We start from the raw sequence: 22,321 nt of genomic DNA, 5'->3' as shown, positions 1-22,321 counted from the left end.
TGTTCATAATTCATTTATTCACTTATCATTTATTTTAAGGCCCAAATCAACTATAGGCCTAATCTGTACGTAGCACGCTAAGTGCCGCCTAAATTTGGCTCCTTTACTGAGATCCGTGGCACCAATCCTCAATGTTCACATGCGAGGGAGCTACGAGAAAAATTGTAATTTTCCAAACTGAGGGAATAGGGGTATAAAATTTGTTATTCGGGTATTGAATTGGTTTGTGCGAGCCTCGAACCCCCCCCCCCCCCCATCATGAAAATTAATTTCAGTTGCTTATATCTACGAGGGACTTTGCGACCGAGAGAGAAAATTTGCTGTTTTCAAAATACAGAAACTTAGCTTGTTGAATACCGGGGTTGAATAACGGACTTTAGAAAAAGGCTTGCGACACGTCCCAGAAAATCTTCTCCCTATATAGCTTTTTATTGAGAGCTTTTCTATTTTTGCAAATGAAACTTTTTGAAGCATGATCAAAGCTGGAGGGACTCCAGCTTTGATAAAAAAGTGCCAGTTGAAAAAATAAAACTTCAGCTTACGAGCGGTGAGAAAATCAAGTTTGCTACACATGTATTGAGCAGTTCTAAATCTGTAACGTGCTAACAAAAGTCATTGAGCTAGACTATTTTTTCTCTCTTTAGTTTCTCGGGAGGGGGGGGGGGGTACAGGGTCATAACCCCATCGCAGATCAGTTCCCCTACACAGAGAAAAATAATGATGGGGTAAAGACAAGTCCTTCGTCTTTCCCTTCCTTTCCTCCTCCCCTCTTTTCCCGAGCTCCTCCTTCTTCTTCTTAGTTTAGTTAGTTTAGTACTCCAACGATGTTGTAGGACTATAAGCCTGTTCATCGATCAAAGTAGAATGTCTATTGCTGCTCTTCTTCTTCTTCTTCTTCTCCTCCTTCTTCTTCTTCTTCTTCTTCAGTGTATTAGTACCATATCTAAATATATCTTATTGTATACATAGATCAGGGGTGCTATGAGCGCACATTATCTGCACAAAATTCCCGATAAATCCATGTTATTTAAAAATGCTTTGGATGATAACGAATTTAAGAATTCGATTGGTTTGAGATAAAATCATATCGAGATGAAATGAAATGAAATATACCGTAATTATCTATAAACAAGAGATGGCGCTGGTAAACTCTGGATCTAAATTGCATGCTGCGCGCTATTTATATGCCAGAAAAAGTTACTGTAATTATTTTGTCCACAAAGTACAGTACACGCGTCATATTTTCGGTCGTTCCATCGATCTAGGATTAAACATAACCTGCTCTGCGACTACGTTATTCTCCTAAGAAAATGAATGGATCATTAACTTAAGCTTTTGTGCTTTTACAAGACATGCCATGCCAGTCAATTGTCATGTTTGTAGTGAGATGAAATGTGAATTACAAGCAGTTTATTTCATCGCCATGGGAAGATTCAGTTATCGAAACGGCACTTCCTTGTTCTGTTCCAGCTGAAAACCAACGCAACGATCGTCAGAGATACATTTGGCCCGAAATCCAGGGGGCGGATTTCTTGAATCCCCGATCTCTCTCTCTCTCTCTTTCTGTGGGTGAGCCCATTATCTGCTCTCAGCTGTCTTCCAATCATGATTGTGACTTTACCCGTATTTTGTACATAATAAATATAAAATAATGTTGAATTTTCTCAATGTTTGTACATTACACTCTTGGCATATGACATCTGGAAAAAAAAGGTAAAAACTTAGTCTTGACTTTAGATCTGCAAAAAACTGCACTGTGCGTGGTATCCTCGTTGATTCTGACTGACATTCACAAAGTTAATTGAAGTGCAGGTTGACTTAAGTGTGGCAACACTACCCTTTGTGGATATATTGGTTATTTTTGTATGGTTCATAAGTCAGAAAGTGTTGGATTTCCACTTAAACGTGATTGATGACGAGTGATCAAACGTTGGACTTGGAGTTGGACTAGATTTTTTTCATTCTTTCTCAGGTTTGCCTGTTGCCTTTCACTAGTTACAGCAAGTGATCCACAATGTCGTTGAAGGAGAATTTAGAGAATTTTCTTGAACACTATGATAACATGGCGGATCTGTCATCGTTGGATGGATCTGATGCATTTGAACTTGAGTTTCTTGTAAGTTACCTTAGTTTACTTTACATTGGCATGGTACATGTAGGCCTTAAGTTGAGGACTCCGTGATGATATTTCAAAAATATTTTTACATCCATGATGTAAAAGTATATGTAAAAGTATTTTTTAAATATCACAGAGTCCTGAAGGCTAGATAGGCCTACATGTAATCTCTTTATTTTTCATTATATCACTATGTCTATCAATTGTTCTACAGACTACATTTTGTCAAGATCTTCATGTATACATTGCATTTTCGTGATTGTACAATGTAGGTAGAGATGATTCTTTTTTTTGTGTGGTATATTTAGTGTGAAATGGGCAGTTCATCCAAATATAAAGCTGCATTTAAATGAAAGTTTAAAAAATTGAGAAATACGATAAAAAAAGTTCAACAAAAATCTGTCTCAGAATAAACCAAGTTTTTATATGGATGCTTGGAAGTTCCAAGCATCCATATAAAAACTTGATTTATTCTGAGACAGATTTTTGATGTTGGAACAAGTTTCAATTGTGATATAACATCACTTACAGTATCTACTTGCAGTTCTTCCAACATTTTTCTTAGAAAAATTAAAATGATTTTACCTGTGCATTCAATATACATGTAGATGTACATGTAAATTTATCAAAAGACACATGTCATTGAGAAAATGTTTTCAATCTGGAACCATAAAAAAGTAGGCAGTAATATAATTTGTATAACACATTCGGTAGCTGCTTACACAATAACCAAAACATTAAAAATTCTTTAAAAGCCAACTTTTGGTGGCCCAGTTGGGCTACCAAAGTTTTGATAAATAGTAATGTTTGTATTGTTTCAGGCCACTAAATTTGCTTTGCGGGCCACCAAAATTATGAAATTGATGATTTTGGTGGAACGATCGGGCCACCAAGAAAAAAATGTTAGTATGGAGCCGTGCACAAAGTTTTTCATTTTTTCCAGCTTGTGCAGATCATACCAATAAGCCTACATGTAGATACACTTATCTCTTCCCATCTACCATTGTATATCATAAGGTTTTGAATTGCACTACAGCTACATGTATAGTACATAAAACATGTAAATCATTGGATATACATAAAGATGTAGAACATGCGATGATGCAAGATTGACATGTACCTCACAATTGTTAGTGCTATTACATGTATTAGTAATACAAAAATGCACCAAATAGATATAACGAGCAAGGTTGTTTGTTTTTATCTTGACAAGAAGTAGACAAAAGTAGTGAACCACCACAAAAAGGCCTTACCATCACCATCCGTAACAAAAACACTGAACAATCAAACATTCGTTTTTGTGAATTACCCCGTGATGTCAAACAATCTCTTATTGGAAATAGTGAAAAGTATGGCGGTGTGTCCAAACTTTGGGTGTGACCATATTTCGCACACAATTGAATCTAAAAAAAAATAACTTAAAACTTTTATAGACACCAACAAAAAAGGCAACCTAACATTAGCCTATGGTAATAAAATTTCTATAGGTTTTTAATGGTGAAAATATTGTGACCTTTTGCAGCCATTCAGAGAGAATCCAAACTCCACAAAAAGCATCAGGATTCAGGAAATCAACATTTTGCAAGCAGAAAACTGATTTTTTATAGCATTTAACTTCCATCTAATATGATGTCTTTACCTTTGTCTGCCTGATTTTTTCTTTGAAACATTCCAAACTCTCTTGCGAAATGAGGTCATACTTTTTCATTCCTGTTTTTTAGCACAGCATGTGCTCATTGATCAGCATACCATACAATCCCGGGGGGGGGGGGGGGCACTCAACCACAAAAGTGTACCGTATGTGCCACGGGCGAGACAAAAAAAACGGGGGCTTTTTCTTTGGAACTACAAATGTTTGTAAAGACGGGGCTCCTTGGAACGGTTCGCCTGCATGTGAGTGTGTATGCATCCCTATGGAACGGACATACATGCATGCAGCTAGCCTGGTGGCACTGGCGCCAAGTGTGCTCGCGCAGAGAGGCGATGGTCGGATAGCGCTCTGGGTCGCTTTTCACCAAAAATGCCGCTCAATGTGGCTGCAACGGTATAACGAAAAAATATGGAAGCTTTGGAACTAATTTCTGTCTTTTTTTCTCAATAAAGAAGAAAATGCTATGCTTTGGAACGGCTTTCTTTGTTCTTTTTCTCAAAGATAAAAATGATGTGCTTTGGAACAGAAATATGAGTGTAAAAATTGGGGTCCTCTCCGCGGCACATACCCACCACGCATACAATAATTTTTGTTCAGTGATTTTGTGTAAAATATGACAAAATTTTTATTGTAAATTTTACTTTAATACTTGTTTGTAAAACATGCGAAATATGCACACCCTACTGTACATGTATCACAGAATCAATATTAAACAGGTGCTCAAGTAAAAGATTGAAAGGAATGAAGATCCAGATGTATACATGCGTATCATGCAGTCTCTCACCTGCTGCATTCATAACCAGGCCGATCATGAGTAGATTCCAATGCTCTGACACCAGGCTTGTGTGAAGTAGTAGTAATCCCAGTGTAATTTGTGGCTGCATCTTACCAGCCATCTTAGCCAACTTATATCTTCTAAATCAAATCACTACAGTATCATTATGAACCGACCCTTGACATTCTTTGTGCCATACTTGGTCATGTGGGTGACCAAAATTATGACGAATCTCGACAAATTATGACAAATCTCGACTTTATAAATTAATACAATAAATGTAATTTTTTTTAGAGATCTATTAATTCAAAGGTTATAACATTTAACATGTTAAGTCAGCTATCATTTGGAAATATATTTTTTGCAGGTTCAAGGTCAGAGGTCAAAAGACATGGGTCCCGCGTGTGACTTCATACAGAAGCATGATTTTGAAGTTTTATTTCATTTCAAAATTCCTGTGAATTCCTGTGAAATTGTGAAATTCCTGTGAATTTCAAAATGAAATTAAACTTTTAAAGTCATCATTCATTAGTTATAAATCCCTTTAAATTCAAGTCAAGATTTTTGGTAATTTCGGTCACACACGTGACCAAAAATGGCCCCTTTATAAAGTTCTGAGAATTGCATGTCGGATATTCGTGAAATATTTGTGAAATATTTGTGTACATGATGACCATGTGATTAGGGTTTGGTTTTCCTTTGGCAAGACTTTCTTATTATGCGTATTACACATTTGTCATTGACAGTCTTTAGCAAAGTCAATAATTAAATAATCTATTTCAAACATATGTACAATAACATGTGTACAGTTCTGTGTACAAGGAAGTAGACTCATAGTGGTAACAGATATCATAGAGAGAGAAGTAGTTTTGTATGCTAATTTTTTTGAAAAGCATGCATGAATTCACATTCATGTACATTGTATGACTGGCTTAAAGGTATAAATTGTAGTTGCAAGAAACAATTATTTCATGAAAAATGAGAAAGTCTTTTAAATCAAGGTTAATTGTCAAAATATTATCATACATCTAGAGTAGATCTGGTACATTAATGTAATCTTATCTTTGTGAAATCATGAAATTTTAGCTCAAAATCGATAATTCTGATGCAGCCCTTGCAGTAACCGATGGCACCGACGTTGCCGCGCTGCCCATAAATTGTCCCGTTCACCGATGGCGGTCCATTGCCGTGCCCTTTTATCAAACCGCCGTCAGTGCCCTCTCATTCTCAAGCTCTCCAAAACTCCAAACCTGAATTCTCACAATTGCAAATAGATCTAACTAAAGCGAACTGAAGTCATGACATGACCAAATTACCATACTATTTGATACTTAGCAGACGTAAACACTCCCTACTGCCCATCCGCGCTGGTTCGTGCAGGCGGCTCTGTTAAAAATACGAAAATCCAATGGTCGCGCTATCGAATCCTAAATTGGATTTCTGTATATCCATAATCCACATAAATCGCCACAGAAACTCGGCCTGGGTAAGATTAGCGCAAATAGCATTCACACGTGGATCATCTTGGAAATTGAACCACGTAAATTGCTTTCGATCGAGGTGCGCAATGCATTAACGGAGATGACATTGTAATTTTTTAGTTGGACCCCAAGCCCAAGTATCGCACACGTACCGTACTGATAACCATCCAATGTCTAGACTCGATCTCGACACTCTATTATTGATGGAATTTTTAAAATCAAATTAAAGGTTCCAAATAAACAAGAGGTTGTTGAAATTATTAAATTTTATTTCAAAATATTTTAATTGATTTTTTTAAAAACAAATTCATCTTTGTAATGATAAAAACATTTATTTTCAAGAAATGAAAAGTGCAAAGGTACGTCATGTTTACCGTATATCGCTCGCTGTGATGTATCTTTTTATGTTTATGTACATTTGTTATCATTATAAGATAAACTACTTTATTATGTTCTTTTGAACATAAAAAGTCACATGTCAGTATACAATCGGTAAATTTCCTTAGTGCCCTTCTGAATTTTAAGAACTGCCTTGGTGCCCTAAAGAATTTGCAAAATTGCCTTGATGCCCTTCATTTAAAAAAAAATCAAAGGCAATTTTTAGAGTGCCCTAAAAAAATTGCCTTGCCCTTGCCCTCCTGAGATCTTACTGAAAGGGCTGTTCTGATGATCACTAACAGTAAAACACAGAAAAGCATATGTGGGACAGTGTATTAACATTGCTTCAAAAATACCCAACATTTGATGGAATTCACTGCTTTGCTCATTTCTCATCAATTACAAATTTTCTTCCAGAGCCTATTGGCACATATTTTTTATTCATACATACAAATACTTTGGTTGTAATTTCATTGGATTCTGTTCAAACTCATTTTGAGATCATTACCACAAATGGTATTTATCTTTAAGTTTTGGTAAAGGGTATGCATAAATTTGTATGTGGTGTACTTTGGTAGAAATGGCCAAAGGTTTATTGGGGAGATCCAAGATGTAAGTGTAAAAAATAATGAGATGAAATCAAATGAAAAAGAAAATGCATTTTGAATTATACTGTACATGTAGGTATCATCTGTGACAGTTTTTTTTTAATCAACCCCTAAATTCTCCATTGATACTTCAATTGACCAATTGCACGCACTTTCCTTCAGATTTTGGAATATTCTTTTGTGAAATCAAATTTTAGAAATTAAAAGGCAATTTGGTCGTGCCAATGCAGGAAATTCACTGATCGATACATGTACATTGAGTAGGCCTACACCTTGAAAAAACAATTGTGTAATCAATACATGTACATAATAATCTGATTTTAAAAAACAGGCAGAACATTTATCTGTATTTTGCAAGCATGAACTGACCTGAAAATCCTTGAAATGGGACCTGGATTATATGTGTATTTTTGTTACAATGTTGTGGTCTCTTGTTGTTAACTCCAGGGAATATGGAAAAAACTACATGGGAGGAGGAAGAAAGGGACTTACCAAATTTAGATAAGGGTCCCTATGACGTAGGTAGCAGATACTTTTTAAGTTTTATCAATTAATCTTCATTTCTCTTGTAGAGCTGGCCTGTTTCCTTTTTCTTCTATTTCTTAAGGTGCTCTCATACCTGCCTGAGTAAAAAAAAAAAAATACAGGTTAAATATGAGAAATGCTTCAGGCCTCAAAATAATACCAATATATTACAGTATGTATTACACCCTCTTGAACCAGATCATAGTATAGCTAGAAGCCAGTTACAAGACTCTTGTATTTGTTAAGATGTGCATTCTTCTTGTCTCACACAAAAAGTAATCATAACTTGCTTTCACACAGCAAAAATCCCAAGGAAGATCTGAGCATGCATGCATAATTTAAAGGAAAAATAAAATACTTCTTTAAATTACACGTGTTTTGCACAGGCAAAGTTTGTAGTAGGTTAAAGTGGGGTAGAATTCCTGTTCAAACAGCACCATGTATTTTTTCACGATCAGTGGGTATGAACAGTTTGCAACCCTTTAAGTGGCCTTGTCCTCCTTAGTAGCACTTTGTCTTGTCTTTGATTGATTGTCCAGAGGGAGTGTTTAATATTCTATTTTTCTATCCAGAAGTGGTCAAAATGCAGGAAAATCTGAAAGTTTGGCCCCATGAGTTCTGTATTAATCGTATTCACCTTTATTTTCAAGTAACATTTGTTTATAGTTTATACATGTATTACTTTATCACCATTCAGATAGATAGCACATTATCAGTCTGATCAGTGAATTATCATTCACTCACTGCATAAGCTCATGCCGGATGAGCTTTATGCCGTGGCGTCGTCTGTCATCCGTCGTACATGTACGTTGTCCATCGTCCGTCCACAATTTCAAAATGCTTCTTTGTCATTTCAAGTCCGATTTCAATTCTGTTTACTTTATATGATAGCACTAGATGGGGGATTTAAAATTTCTACACAGAATTTTGAAACTCATTAATATGCTAATTTATGCGCATTTTTCAAAATTAATAAAAAATCCTTCTTTATTTGTTGACCGATTTTGATTTTTTGCTTTTATCTGGTAGAGCTTCATGAGGTTCACCAAACTTCTACACAGAATTTGGAAATTTTGACTAAAAAAATTTTTATGGTAATTTATAAGAAATTAATTTATGCATATTTTTAGAATTTCACATAAAATGCTTTTTCTTTGTTTGTTGACTGATTTTGATTTTATTTTCCATCTGGTAGAGCTTCATGAGGTTCACCAAACTTTTACACAAAATTTTTTTAAATGTTGAGTTGAAAATTATTTATGCTAATTAATGCTAAGTTTATTCACAACTCACAAAAAATGCTTCTTCTTTATTTGTTGACTAATTTTGATTTCTCTTTTCATCCTTCTGGTAAAGCTACATGAGGGTCACCAATTAGAAAATTATTTATGCTAATTTATGCAAAATTTCTTTTATTCATAAATCACAAAAATGCTTTTTCTCCTTCATTTGTTGATCAATTTCAATTTTGTTTGCTTTATACAATAGCTCTACATGTAGGTTGGGATATAAAATTTCTACACAGAATTTTGAAACTCATTAAATATGCTAATTTATGCATATTTTTCAAGTTTTTTTGTTCCATCTGAGAGCTACATAAGGTTCACCAAGGTGTATAGAATTTAGAAATTTTGACGAGAAAATTATTTATGGTAATTTACACAAAATTTATTCATAAATCACAAAAAAATGCTTCTTCTCTGTCACTTCTTCATTAATTTCAATTCTGTTTCCTCAATTTATATTTTATGTTACCAATGTAATTCACTATAGTGTCAACTGGGCTGAAATTAAAAATTGTGTTCAATTTTGATGCAAGATGCCGAATGAGCTCCACATCATTGATGTGCTACATCACTTGTTACCACTTGCAATTAATAGTAGTTTATGTTCCTTATCAGTAGCATTGTGATGTTTGTTGCATCAATATTCAATGCACATTGTCTGTAGTGGAAATGAAATAATTTGTATTCTGCATTTTTTCGATCATGGAATTTGCTGAAAATATCAGGATATGATATTTCTTAGTACCTGTAGCTTTCTTTTTATTCTAAAAATAACTACCGGTACTGTAAATTTGAAAGAGATGTTTTCAAAGGGCCTTTTAGTTAAAGAAAAAATGAAAACATGACAAGAGAAACTAAGCAGTAAGGGCTATTCCACGGTTACTCACGTTACATTTGGAGACACCTTGACTCATACTTGGAGCTGTAACTCCATTATTATTGATAGGAACTAAACATCTCTTTATCACAACAAAGTACATGTACACAGTCTGACTATCCTTTGTATAAAAACAAAACTTGGGAAATTTTATTATGCTCCTGGCAAATCTTTGGAATGTGTCGGTTACTCACGTTACATGATTTGGACATGCATAAAATGAAAAGTCGACATAAGTGAAAAGTCTCCTCATACAAGGCTTTTATGAAAGTTGATTATATCCATTTCAAAGAAGTATATTAGGGAGACAAACTTTGTACATAATTAAAAAAATAAAGAACACATGGTTTTTACTTGGGGTGCAGATAATATGGTTACTCACATTACGGTTACTCACATTACATTTTGTCCATGTATGGTTAACAACACAAATGTCATTAAAAATTCAATAATGTGTGTAAAATTCATTGCTAGGAACATCAAAAAGAGATTTTATACAAAAAATTGGAACAATTGGAGCTTTATTAGGGAGTAAGAGGGAAAAGTATGATTTTGCTTACTAATTATGCATAAATTAGCATAATTGCTTAATACCAATTTGCATGAAATAAATTACTGATAGTATTGTAGATTATGTCCAAGACAACCTGCATGCAAATTTTCGGCGTGATCGGGCGGCCAAAGGCCGAGATCTCAAGGGGGGCCTAGGAGGCCCCCCCCCCGTTGGGCCATATTAACTCCCAAAATACCCCAGCCTAGATAGGGTTACAGGTAAGGACATTCAATGTGTTGTTCGAACACTCTTTAAAGTTTGGTTAATTGAAACCAAGTCTTACTAATGCACTCTCGCATTGTGAATACTTCTACTAATATTCAATTTTGTGTGTGATTGTATGACCACTGATATTTTGATGAACAAAGAGTCACATCAAAGAGGTGTACCCTCATTTTGCTTTTAATTAATCAAAAATAACTTCACAACTCACCATGAGACTTAAAACTTGACATCCCACAGAAAATGTTACCTAACTGCATAATTTTTACTGGTTACTCACATTACATGATGGTTACTCACGTTACAAAGTTACTCACGTTACAGTTTTTCTTCATCATTTTTATAAAAAATTGTACTTTTTAATGATTTTGTTAGTCATCACTGTGTCAAAGATTGTTTGAAGGAAGAGAATTTAAAATCCCACCAATTAACTGTGAAGAATTTTTCTCTCAGAAAACAAAGTCAGTTTTTTCGGTTACTCACGTTACATCACCTGAGCAAGTTGCAATATTCATTTTTGAATGAGTACTACAAATTTACTTGAAAAGCTGTTGTGTATTTTAGGTAATTTGACTCTTCTAAACTTCAGAAATATATAAAGTGGTATGTTGTTGCAATAACAAAATGGTAATAAGGCATATTTCATTTTTCACTATTTTTCTTGTATTTTGGTACAGAATGGAAGACACATCTTTTGACCATTTTTTCCAAAGTATACATATGAAAATAAACTTTTTATTTCTTGTTCCTGAAACTATCAAGCATGAAGGACTTAAAGTATTAAAAAATTCAAGAAAATATTGAATTTGAATTTTTAAGCTCATGTCCATCAACCTGTGGAATTGCCCAGTAAGTATCCTCAACATGTAAACTTCAAATTTTCAAAATCAGAGGATGAAAAATGATTTAGCAGTCATTACATTTTATGAGATTTGATTCACATTATTAATCCTAGGTCAATGCTCTGGAAAATCTTTCAAATGAAATTGAGTTCACCCTGCTGTGAAGTTGGTTTTAATACAAGCAGAAAAAACAACAAAACATAATATACATGTAGTTATGTACATTATGTACATGTACATGTACAGTTATTGTGAAAATTTGGTAAAAGATCTATCAAAGATTAGCTGAGTTATGGAATTTAAAGATTGATTTTTGCAGTCACATACATGTATGAGCAGCTCCCCCAATGGTATAGAATATCATATTTTTTTCCAGAAAATTGAGAGTGAGTTTATTTGTGCAGTCATTACTGTATACATGTATCCCCATACACACCATTTCATACCCACTTCTATAAATTTTTTGTTAAATATTGAATATATCATGTCCTTTTTGACTTGCATGGAGCTGCTGCACATATGCATGTACATGTATGATGTAAAAAAAATTCAAATAAAAAAACCTCTTATCCTTTGATGGATTTTCGTCAAACTACCCACATTTTTCTTTATTTTCTCTGCTTTCATTAAACACACTTATTGTGAGGGTTAACTTCCTCCTATAGAATCTATAAAGGAGCAGATAAATCATGAACAGCTGCCTCGTTTTCCCCTTTTCTAAGGTATAGTGTGGAAGAGCCATGGTGTAGTGGTTCTGACTCTCGCCTTGTAAACAGAGGGTCGTGTGTTCGAATCCCACCGCGGTCTAGCGTCCTTTGGCAAGGCGTTAATCCATACTTTGCCACTCTCGACCCAGGTGCTAAAGGGGTACCTGGTAGGATGCGAAAGTTACTGTATGTTTGAATTTGCCAGCACCATTATGAGGCTGAGAAGAATGCAAGGAATGCTCCCCAGGGAGTGTAAATTGTGCACTTTTCGTGTGGGAATGAATCCAATGACCGGGGTAGTAATATGCTGTCATGCACTTTGAGCCATTATGGGAAAAGCGCTATATAAAAAAATGACTTATTATACTGTACATGAAATCCACTTTCAAATTTTACATCTGATTTTGAATAAATTGTTAGAGCTACATGTGTATGTTTATCTGGGCTTCTCGAGATTCATCATATATTCTTGCGCTTTTTCACAAGACTGAAATGGACAAAGTCTGTTGTCAGAGGTCTAATGATACACAAATAAGTCTACAGTGTACTAGATAGGCAGATATTTGCAAATTCCAGGAAATGTACTCTGTGTCAGTAGAGCACTTGTGAAAGGATGTGCCCAAATTGGGGAATTTCCCTGGATCTTCACACAGGGGAAATGGCGATGTTTTCAGTGAAGAATAGGAACCCTTCAGTGGGAAGTGGGAATAACTTGATGGATCTGATCAAAGTGATCAGGGAAATTTTGTCAGTTGTCTCATTGACCCCCCCTCCCCCATTAAAACAAGTCAATTGATAAATAAATGTAGCTCATTCTGTAGACCCTACGAGTAGGCTTAAATGAAATCTGAAATGGCAGGATTAACAGGTGCACTTATACCAGGTTTCCCCAAAATTAGGACACAAAGTAAGTCTGAAATCTGAAGTTCTTTTTGTTTCAAATGAAAAAATATAATTTACATTACAGAATACAGATACAGGTCCCTTTAAAAAGTAATCCCTTTTTATCAAGCAAAACTCACATTGATATTAATTACCCCATACATGTACATGTTTAGGAGCTATGTACCAAATAAAAACCTCAGATCTTCCCAAAAGTCTTTCTCGCAATTGTGAAGTATAATGCCAAATTTCACTGGTCTCCTGTCTAGGTGTAGGTTGCATGAATTTTCAGAAAAATATTAAGAATAGCGATTTAGTGGAAATTCTTTATGATGCATTTGTGATACTTTCTTCAAAAACATTTGTTAACTTTGAGCATGCCCTTTTTCCATTATTTTATACCTATCCATATTCATTTACTCTTTCTTACAGCGCATTGATGTAGTTTATAAATGAGGAATGTTATTGTAAATGCTTATATGAAAATTACATTAATATTAATAACAAAGTGATATTTGTAATTGTACAATTATTTTATTTTAAGAGGCCTTTGAGTGTATTTTGTGATTTATTTTACCATTTTATTATTTTTCCTCTTTCACTAACAGCATCTGAAGCAGATATCACAGAGGTATAGAACTGAGAAGGTCTATCCAACATCTTCAGGAGAAAGTGATGTTAACATGAGGAAAAACAGATACAAAGATATTTTACCTTGTAAGTTCATTTTATATTTTTCCTTATTAAGAAAAACATATAAAAAAAAACCATGCTGATTCAATGACTGAACTATTGCCGAGCCTCAAATTAGAAATGAAGAAATTATGAAAATTTATGTAACATACATGAACATGCAGACTGCATGTACATACAGATTTGACACAATCTTGATATAAAAATCTTGGGTGTATTGCCTTTATTCCAATTTTTTAGCAAGAATCTGCTTTTTAGGCAATGTGATTCTGAATTTAAAATGCTCATACATGTATTGACCCTTCGGAAAAACATAACTATGAAAGCTCACCAGGGTTTATCATTGAATGAATGGAAATAAATTATTAAAAAATGTGGGTCTTTTGAAAAGCTGTCCATCGTAGATATTATAGTGTCACTGTTGAACACATGGTACAGATGCCATGAATTGTCTCCCGAAATGACCTTCCTGTCTGGTACTGGAAACTAAAGTTGTGAGATAATAAATACAACATACAGAAAAATAGACTCTTTTATTTTTATATACATGTCAATACACCTTCTAATTGTTGACACCCTATATGAAACATGTATGCCCGGGGGGGGGGGGGGCACTCAAAGTATATTTTGATGGGGGTGTGCCTCGCGAAACCCTGAAATGGGGTCTAAGGAACTGACCACACGGGCCTATACGGCGCACGCTAGCGCTGTGCATGTATATGTGGGCGCTAGCGGTGCATGGAGCTGCTAGCTGAGGGAGTTGTGAAGCCGTGCGTGCAGCTCTCGCATGCGGTGCCCGCGCTAGACAATTTTTGCAGGGCAAGGGAACTGAGATGTTTCGTAGCAGGGGTCTTGAGAGGGGGTGAGGCGGCTTCTGAATGGAACTTATGTCATTTGGAGTACCTAGAGAAATTAGGTCTGAAAAAGGGGGTCATCAAAGCAGCACGTCCCCGTACCACCAATATATGTGAGTGCTAGTGCTCCCCCCCCCCCCGGATGTATGCATCTGAACTGGAAAACTAGCCCTTTATTTAACCTTTTTTTTGGGGGGGGGGTTGCACGTGTGGACACCAATATAATAAATTCCCCTCTGCTCATTTCATATATTTATCAAATTTGAACAAGACAAAAATGGGGTTTAACCATACATTTTCAAGACACTTTACATGTAGATGACCTACATGTAAATGGGATTAGACTAAAGAAACATTTATTTTAGACCAAGGGACTTTAATAGACAAATGAGGTGTTGCAAGATAATATAATTAATTGCAAATTTTTGTTGCATATTTACAATTGATAGATCATTTTCAACTACTGTACATGTATAGAAAAATCAATTTGAACTTCTTGTTTAAAAAAGCAGCAATTTGCAATTACTTTCAAGTCCTACATGTATGATTGATTTGGTGACCCAAACTTTACTTGCAATAGTTTGCAGCGAGATCTATGTTGCACCTTATGAATGTGGGACAAGAGCTCCTATTGTTGACTCAAATTGACTGCATCAAGCGAAAGGAATCGTTTGAAAAGATGAAAGAAGTTGGTTTGTCAATCTGTATGATAGGAATCTGAAACATTTCATGGCAGCTGTGTTTTGATTTATCATTGATGACAGCGAAACGTCTGCTTCTTCCTCCCACTGGGTATATTGCTGACCAAAGAGATTAGACTGCAACGTTTTAATTTAGCCACAATAATGTTGAAGCTTAAAATAAGCAGAGAACTTTCACATGGTCTTATGTATGAATGAATTCAAATCAAGTATAGATCATAGAAAAGTGCACTATCACTGTAAATTCAATTGTGTACAATATTCTGAGCATACGTATGTATACACTGTAGGTAAATAGAGGTATCATGGCGCAGTGGTTCAGTCAATTGATTTTTTCAATCCAAGGATTTGGGATTCAAATTCCAACCGCTACTGATGTCCTTCGGTGAGAAATGTCTCTCACTTATCAATTTTTGCCACTGTCCACCCAGGTGTTTAGTGTGTACCGGGTTTCAGGAGGGATGCAAATGTCAGTGGACTACATACATGTATGTAACTTTATATTACAGAATATAATCAATATTTTTTCCTGTACATTGTATATGTACGGCACTGTATTTCCACCTTCATTCAAATGACTTCCCTAACAGTGCTTTAGATAATATTTTATAGTTATAATTTTCAATTGCCATATTCGTGGAAAATTCATAGCTGTAAACTTCACAAATTACATGTAGTGGAAATTAAATCACTGGAAAGTTCTGAGCCCCGTTGCATTAAAGTTACAACTATGGTAACTTTGCCATGCAATGGTAACTTGCATAGAATCCTTGATTCTGATTGGCTGTTGATCAGGGTTACCATGGTAGTTACCATTGGATTGCAAACTTACCGTAATAGCAACTTTTATGCAACAGGGCCGAGGTCATACTGTGTTAATATTATTTGTGGCAGCGGTGGGATATTACAGTGTGTACAGGTCTACATGTGATTAAATTGTTAATGTGAGTTACATGTACATGTACACGTAGTTTGATATGTAATAAATGTATATTTAACTATGAATATGTCACAAGTGTTTCACTGAATTCACTGAATGCAATGTGGGGAAAAAATCCTCAGTCAAGGTGATATTGTTTTGTTGTCAGTAGTGAATGATAGTTCATATATGACTTTAAGCCTGTATATTTCCTGCTTTTTGTGGAATTACATGAAAGTTCAACAAGAAGATGGTAATATTAGAGCTTTAACAATATGTAATCCATGTACATAATATGTAGAAGATTGAAGAGGAAATAGCATTGTCTATTCAAACTTTATTTCTAAAATGATTATTCATGAAAATTTGTTTAACTATCAATGCATTGAAGTTGAATATAAAGAAAAATATTTTATTGACAAAAATTAATTGTGATCCGACTGGATGCTTTTACCAAGCAATGCCTGTATGAATTGATAGGTCATTACATCCTTGTGCTGTGCTTTGAGCATGTTGAGTACTTAGGGGTATTCACACCTGGGCAATCACAAAAAGAAATCCAATATATGAGGCCTCAATATAACTTATTATTTATTTTGTGCATTCACACCCACTTGAATCTATGGTTAGCCTGCCACAAGATTATGTGTTCAAGAACATGGATTTTTTCTTTCTTCTCACATCAGATTAAAAGTTCATATGATTTGCTTTCATAAGTCCCTTCGCACATGAGCTATACTAACACAGATGGTGTGTTAATATCTCCATGACCCCTGTGATCTTTGTAAGAAATTCTAGAAAAGGTTCTAATTATTCCTACTTATTTTGTGGATGTTTCTTCATCATCTTGAAAATAGTTGTATTTTTATTTTTTTTATGATTTAGCAGGTGCTGAACATCTACATGGACATACATGTACATACATGTGTGACTTTGTGTGTTACAGAGTTCTTGTTTGTTTTGCATATTGCTTCACATTTTCCTAGTACTTTTCGTTTTAGTTTTGTAAACATGATGTGTTCCGTGTTTATTTGAATTTGACAAACATGTAGACCTCCATGTGCTTAAAAAAAAATTTGTACCATGTAATGATAAATTGAATAGAATCATTGAAATTTGGTACTTGAGAGGATTAAAAATTTAATGAACTTTTTATGGTTTACTTTATATACTAGTACACATAAATTTCCTTGTTCATCGAAAAATATGTATTTTTTTATTGCAGCAACAAATTAAACAGTCTTTGTGTTTGATATTGTTTTAAATTTTGCAGTTGATCATTCAAGATTTCTGTTGAGTCAGATTGAGAATATAGAAGGTTCAGATTACATCAATGCAAACTATCTCAAGGTAAGTTTTCAATTTCATATTGTCATATCTTTATTACTTTTATCAAAATTGTCAACATACATACATTAACCTAGATCTTTTTATACCCCCAGACAAAGTTGTTAAAGGGGATAGAGCATTGCACTTGTTCATCAGTCTGTCTGCCCCCCAAGTGGAGTTTCCATGCCATGACTTGAAACAAGAATATGGTAGAAGGATTTTAAAATAATTTTTGTGGTATAGGCATACAAATATATAAGACTGGATTACAGGTGTATTTCTTGCGGGGGGGGGGGGGGAGCTTTTGGGGCTTGTCTTAGTCCCCCGATCATATTCAAACATTTCGATGGAGTAAACTATTGCGAGTGAACATGTTTCAAGTATTGACAGATCATAAAAAGGTAAAGATGATGATATCTGAAAGCAAATGAATGAATAACTGAATGTTCATGAATACCATGATCTAGAGATCATACTTTTACCTGTTTGCTATGCTCACCTATACAAATATCAAAATTGAAATCATGTCAAAAGCAAACAATTGGTCTGGTATAATCTTTGTTGCAAAAATGGGGTACATTCCGCAGTAATTTCCACACCCCCTTCCTCCTCCTACGATTTGTCTATCATTTTTTTTATTTTGGTCCAAGCCCCCTATTAAAATCCCTGTACCCACCCCCCTTTAAAATGCAATTGTTACAATGGAGTTCAAGTTTGAATTAAAAAAAAAACTGGAGGTCAAATTTCAGTTGCACATTACATGTACATTGTATGCTATAGGCAGAATGGTTTCTGTGTGATAAAGGGGGCCGTTATGGCCCCAGGAAAGAAACATCTATTATTATTACTTCCAAAATATTGTGCGATACTTAAAAAAATCCAAACACACTAATTTCAGCAGGGAGTATGACTTTTCTGAGACTATTCATTAAAAATTCTATTCCTATTTTAACTCATTTGTTTACTCAAACTTGCTGATTTATATGTTTGATATGTACATGTATTGTACTAAAATTCAGAAATTGAGGCCTTGAGCATATCATGGTTGGCCAATTTAGTTAACTGCTGCCAAACTATTGTCCATCAGTGCTGTTGTCCATATAATGGTGTAGGCTTTCTTACTATTGATATTTTGTTTCTACGTGTACAGTGGGCCAATACAAGTCTGAAAATGTGTTTGTTGATCAATGAAATCATATTTTATTGCATGTTCATAAAATAAACATGTATCATGGTAAATGTTTGTGTAAACATGTTCCTGTACTGGAAGTACATGCTAACTGTGATGGTAAATGTATTTCTCTTCAATTTAAACCTACATGTACATACATGTAGAAATTGACTTTCATACACTCAATGAAAGGGGAACTTTACATGCACTCCAACAAAATGTTGTTATGAATAAAAATATAAAATCAAACAAGCATAATGCTGGAAATTTCATTGAAATCAGATGAAAAAACAACAACAAAGTTTATGACATATAAAAATTCTGCTTTGATTTTATGCTATTTCACTATTCAAATTAACACTTTATAGGGATGGTCTTTTCCTTTAATATTTCATGTTCTGAAATTGTGTTTAATCAGAGAATATGTAATGATGTTTTATATAAACAAGGAAATGAAGCTAATGTTTAAATTAATTACATACAAAGTGTGATGGAATGCAAAATGGGAAACAAAACTTCTTAATTATTTATTCATCAAGCTACATGTCTTTCAAAACACATTACAATATTGAATTTGGATATGAAATGAAAAAAAACCTGAACTGTTTTTGTAAACAATAACCTGTCAGTTTTTCAAAATCATCAGACTAAAATAGTAATGTGAAGAGACATGTAGATAATATGATTTCAGTTTAATGGGGTAATTAAACGCTCTACATGTTAGGCCTGCCTGTGTAGTGGTAATTGAAGAGCATGGGTTTCAGTACCAAATGTATGCTGACGATATACAAGTGTATGAAGAATTCAACATAAATGAGGCAGATGTGACTCTCAGCCGACTATCTGATTGTTTGAAGGATATCCAAAATTGGTTGCAAATCAATAAACTTCACCTTAACCGTGAGAAAACGGACTTCATCATTTTTTCGTCACCAATGCATTATCGTACTCTTCAAAACGTCTCTTTGAGCATTGATGAACATACCTTATCTCCATCAGACTCTATTCGTATTCTTGGTTGTGTTCTAGATAAACATATGACAATGTCAGATCAAGTTACTAGTGTGTCTAAGTCAGTTAACTACCACCTTCGAAATATTAATAGAATCAGAAAGTTTATTGATAATGATACATGTCATACTGCTGTTAGGTCGCTGGTTACATCTAGATTAGATTATTGTAATTCTCTTTATAATGGTGTCACCTCTCAGAACCTAGATCGTCTTCAGAAATTACAAAATAAAGCAGCTAGGGTCATTTACTGTCAACCATCATATACACAGACAACCCCCCTGATAAGAGAATTACACTGGTTGAAAGTAAAAAATCGAATTGAGCATAAGTCTCTGACTATCACATTCAAATGTCTTAATGATCAAGCTCCATCATACCTGTCAGACCTCCTAACAGTTCGCCAATCAATGTATAACACTCGGTCATCATCACAAATCCCTCTTCAAATCCCCCGAACATTAAAATCAGTAGGTGATAGGTCATTTTCTGTGTTTGCCCCCAAATATTGGAATAGATTACCCCATAAACTTAGACAATGTTCTTCTATTGATGTGTTTAAGAAGATGCTTAAATCTCATTTGTTTTAACATGTTTAATATATTGCAAGTAGTGTTTCATTTTGTGTAGTTTTGTTTTAAGTTTTCACCGATTGTATTTGTTTTGTCATTTGTACAGCGCTTTGTAACTTTTGAAAAAGCGCTTAATAAGAAGTAATTATTATTATTATTATTATTATAGTGGAGGCAAATTAATGAACCAAGTGTTAATGATTTATTTTGTATTTCAAAGTTTGAATTTACAAATTTACATTAAGTGAAGTACATGTAGCTCAATGCAGTAGAAAATTTTTGAGATAGTCCTCTAGAATCTGACGTCAATTGGATCCCTCTCATTTACATCCTGCCTTCTAAGCTAAATTTTAACCCATTTATACTATATTTAGTATCAGAGATTAGCCATAAATATCTAGACAGCCAAAAATATGAATTTGTAGGTACACAAGATTAAAATGGAAGGATGAAAACATGTAAATGTATGTTCTTCTTGCGGTGGTGCCAAATTTCCAACATTTATTGTCCAAGAAACAAGAAAATTTTCCTGAATTTTTGTTTAATATGCCAGGAGCTACATGTATTGGTGAAAATCAATTGCAATTGAGTCTTTTTTTTTATTGAACAAAGCACGTACAGTGTACATTGACTAACTTCTTGTAATGTGTGAAAATGAAGGCATGCATAATGCCATGATGACAAAGTGTCTGATTTTTATTATTATTCTTTTTAATCATGACATTAGTGTCAGTTGAAGGGCGACTTTACTCATGTACTCTATTATGTAGACCTGTAAATTGTATAGATCGAAAAACTGCAGCATTTTGATACATTGACATTTCATTCTACATTTAATTACTATTTTCCATACTAAAATTATGATTTCAGTAATGTTTAATTTAAATTTTTTATGTGTTTAAACAATTTTTCAGCAACCATGAAATAAATGTCTTTCAAACTTAAAGGTAAATGCTAGTTTTGGTAACGATATCAAAATGAGTTCGTACAGAATCCAATGAAATGACCACCAAAGTGTCTGTTTGTATAAATAAAACGCATGTGCCAAAGGATTCTGGAAGAAATTGTGTAATTGCTGAGAAATAAGCAAATAAGCACAGGATTCGGGTAGAGCGTCGGGCCCGACGCTCAGAGCAATAATTATACACTGTCCCACGTGCGCTTATCTGTGTTGGGGGAGTTCAGTCTGAACATTATTCAGCGTAGATTTCAAGATTTCACAAAGTTCAGTTTATGTAACTGTACCAGATCTAGATCCTCGATGACATACTGACAATTAAGCCTGGTTTTACAGACTTTCTCATGAAATCAGTGTTTACTGCAACTACTGGAATTTCTCTTTAAATAGATGGGTTTTTCAATGTGATTCTACATATTAACCAAAATTGCTAAAATCACTTGACGATACATATGATGTTATTACATTAGAGTGGTCTTTATCCACAACTTTTCAGACAGGATTTTGATTTTTTTTCTTTCATTTATTATTTTTTTCTTCAGGGTGTGAGTAATGACCATTCATACTTAGCAGCGCAGGGCCCTCTCCCCCATACAGTCAATGATTTCTGGAGGATGCTGTGGGAAAGTAACACACAAATCATTGTCATGGCATGCAATGAATTTGAACAAGGGAGGGTAAGTTACTTTCATTATAACTTTGCCTACATGTATATATACCTTCTAATACACATTAATCCAATAGAGAAGCAATTTCTTTGGCCTGATACAAGTTATATTGGATTTTGAGTGTTTAAGTCCTGTGTTTCATCTTGAGATTTCGAATTCGGCATTTTTCCGGCTGTTAGAATTTCAATTTGGCATTAAGTTGCCTCTTTCTTCGATATTTTAATTTTTATTTGAAATAGCCTTTCCAGCTTTTAAAAAAAAAAAAAATTTAGTAATTCAATAGTAGAATGCTACAGACATAGATTGCATCCAAAATTTTTCAGCCCATCCCTTGCTTGAAAAAGCAAGACAAAAGAAGCCCCTGACCCCCCCCCCATATTTTACTTTTTATCAGGCACCTGGTAAATTTTGACGTAAAATTGGTCAATGTATCAATTAGAACAACTTTTATTTCATCCTTTACATTATTTGTACACACATTCATATAATCCAGTCATGAATTGGAATAGTGAATTGAATATTTGGGAGATTTACCAAAATGT

General features: G+C 34.4%; 1 protein-coding gene across 1 annotated transcript in view; it reads left to right on the top strand.

Annotated features, from left to right (window-relative positions):
- The first annotated feature begins 1,199 nt into the window (after positions 1-1,199).
- LOC129256498 (tyrosine-protein phosphatase non-receptor type 12-like) overlaps positions 1,200-22,321 on the top strand; it is a 28,356-nt gene continuing 7,234 nt past the window's right edge. Inside the window, exons 1-5 of the mRNA XM_064096524.1 lie at positions 1,200-1,569; positions 1,973-2,116; positions 13,512-13,620; positions 17,344-17,420; positions 21,654-21,788. Coding sequence (XP_063952594.1) covers positions 2,015-2,116; positions 13,512-13,620; positions 17,344-17,420; positions 21,654-21,788 — 423 coding nt within the window. The 5' untranslated portion in view covers positions 1,200-1,569; positions 1,973-2,014. The remainder of the gene's footprint in view (positions 1,570-1,972; positions 2,117-13,511; positions 13,621-17,343; positions 17,421-21,653; positions 21,789-22,321) is intronic.

The sequence above is a fragment of the Lytechinus pictus genome, chromosome 3, assembly GCF_037042905.1.
Source record: "Lytechinus pictus isolate F3 Inbred chromosome 3, Lp3.0, whole genome shotgun sequence".
Taxonomy (NCBI): Eukaryota; Metazoa; Echinodermata; class Echinoidea; order Temnopleuroida; family Toxopneustidae; genus Lytechinus; species Lytechinus pictus.
This window is presented reverse-complemented; position numbering and strand designations above follow the sequence as displayed.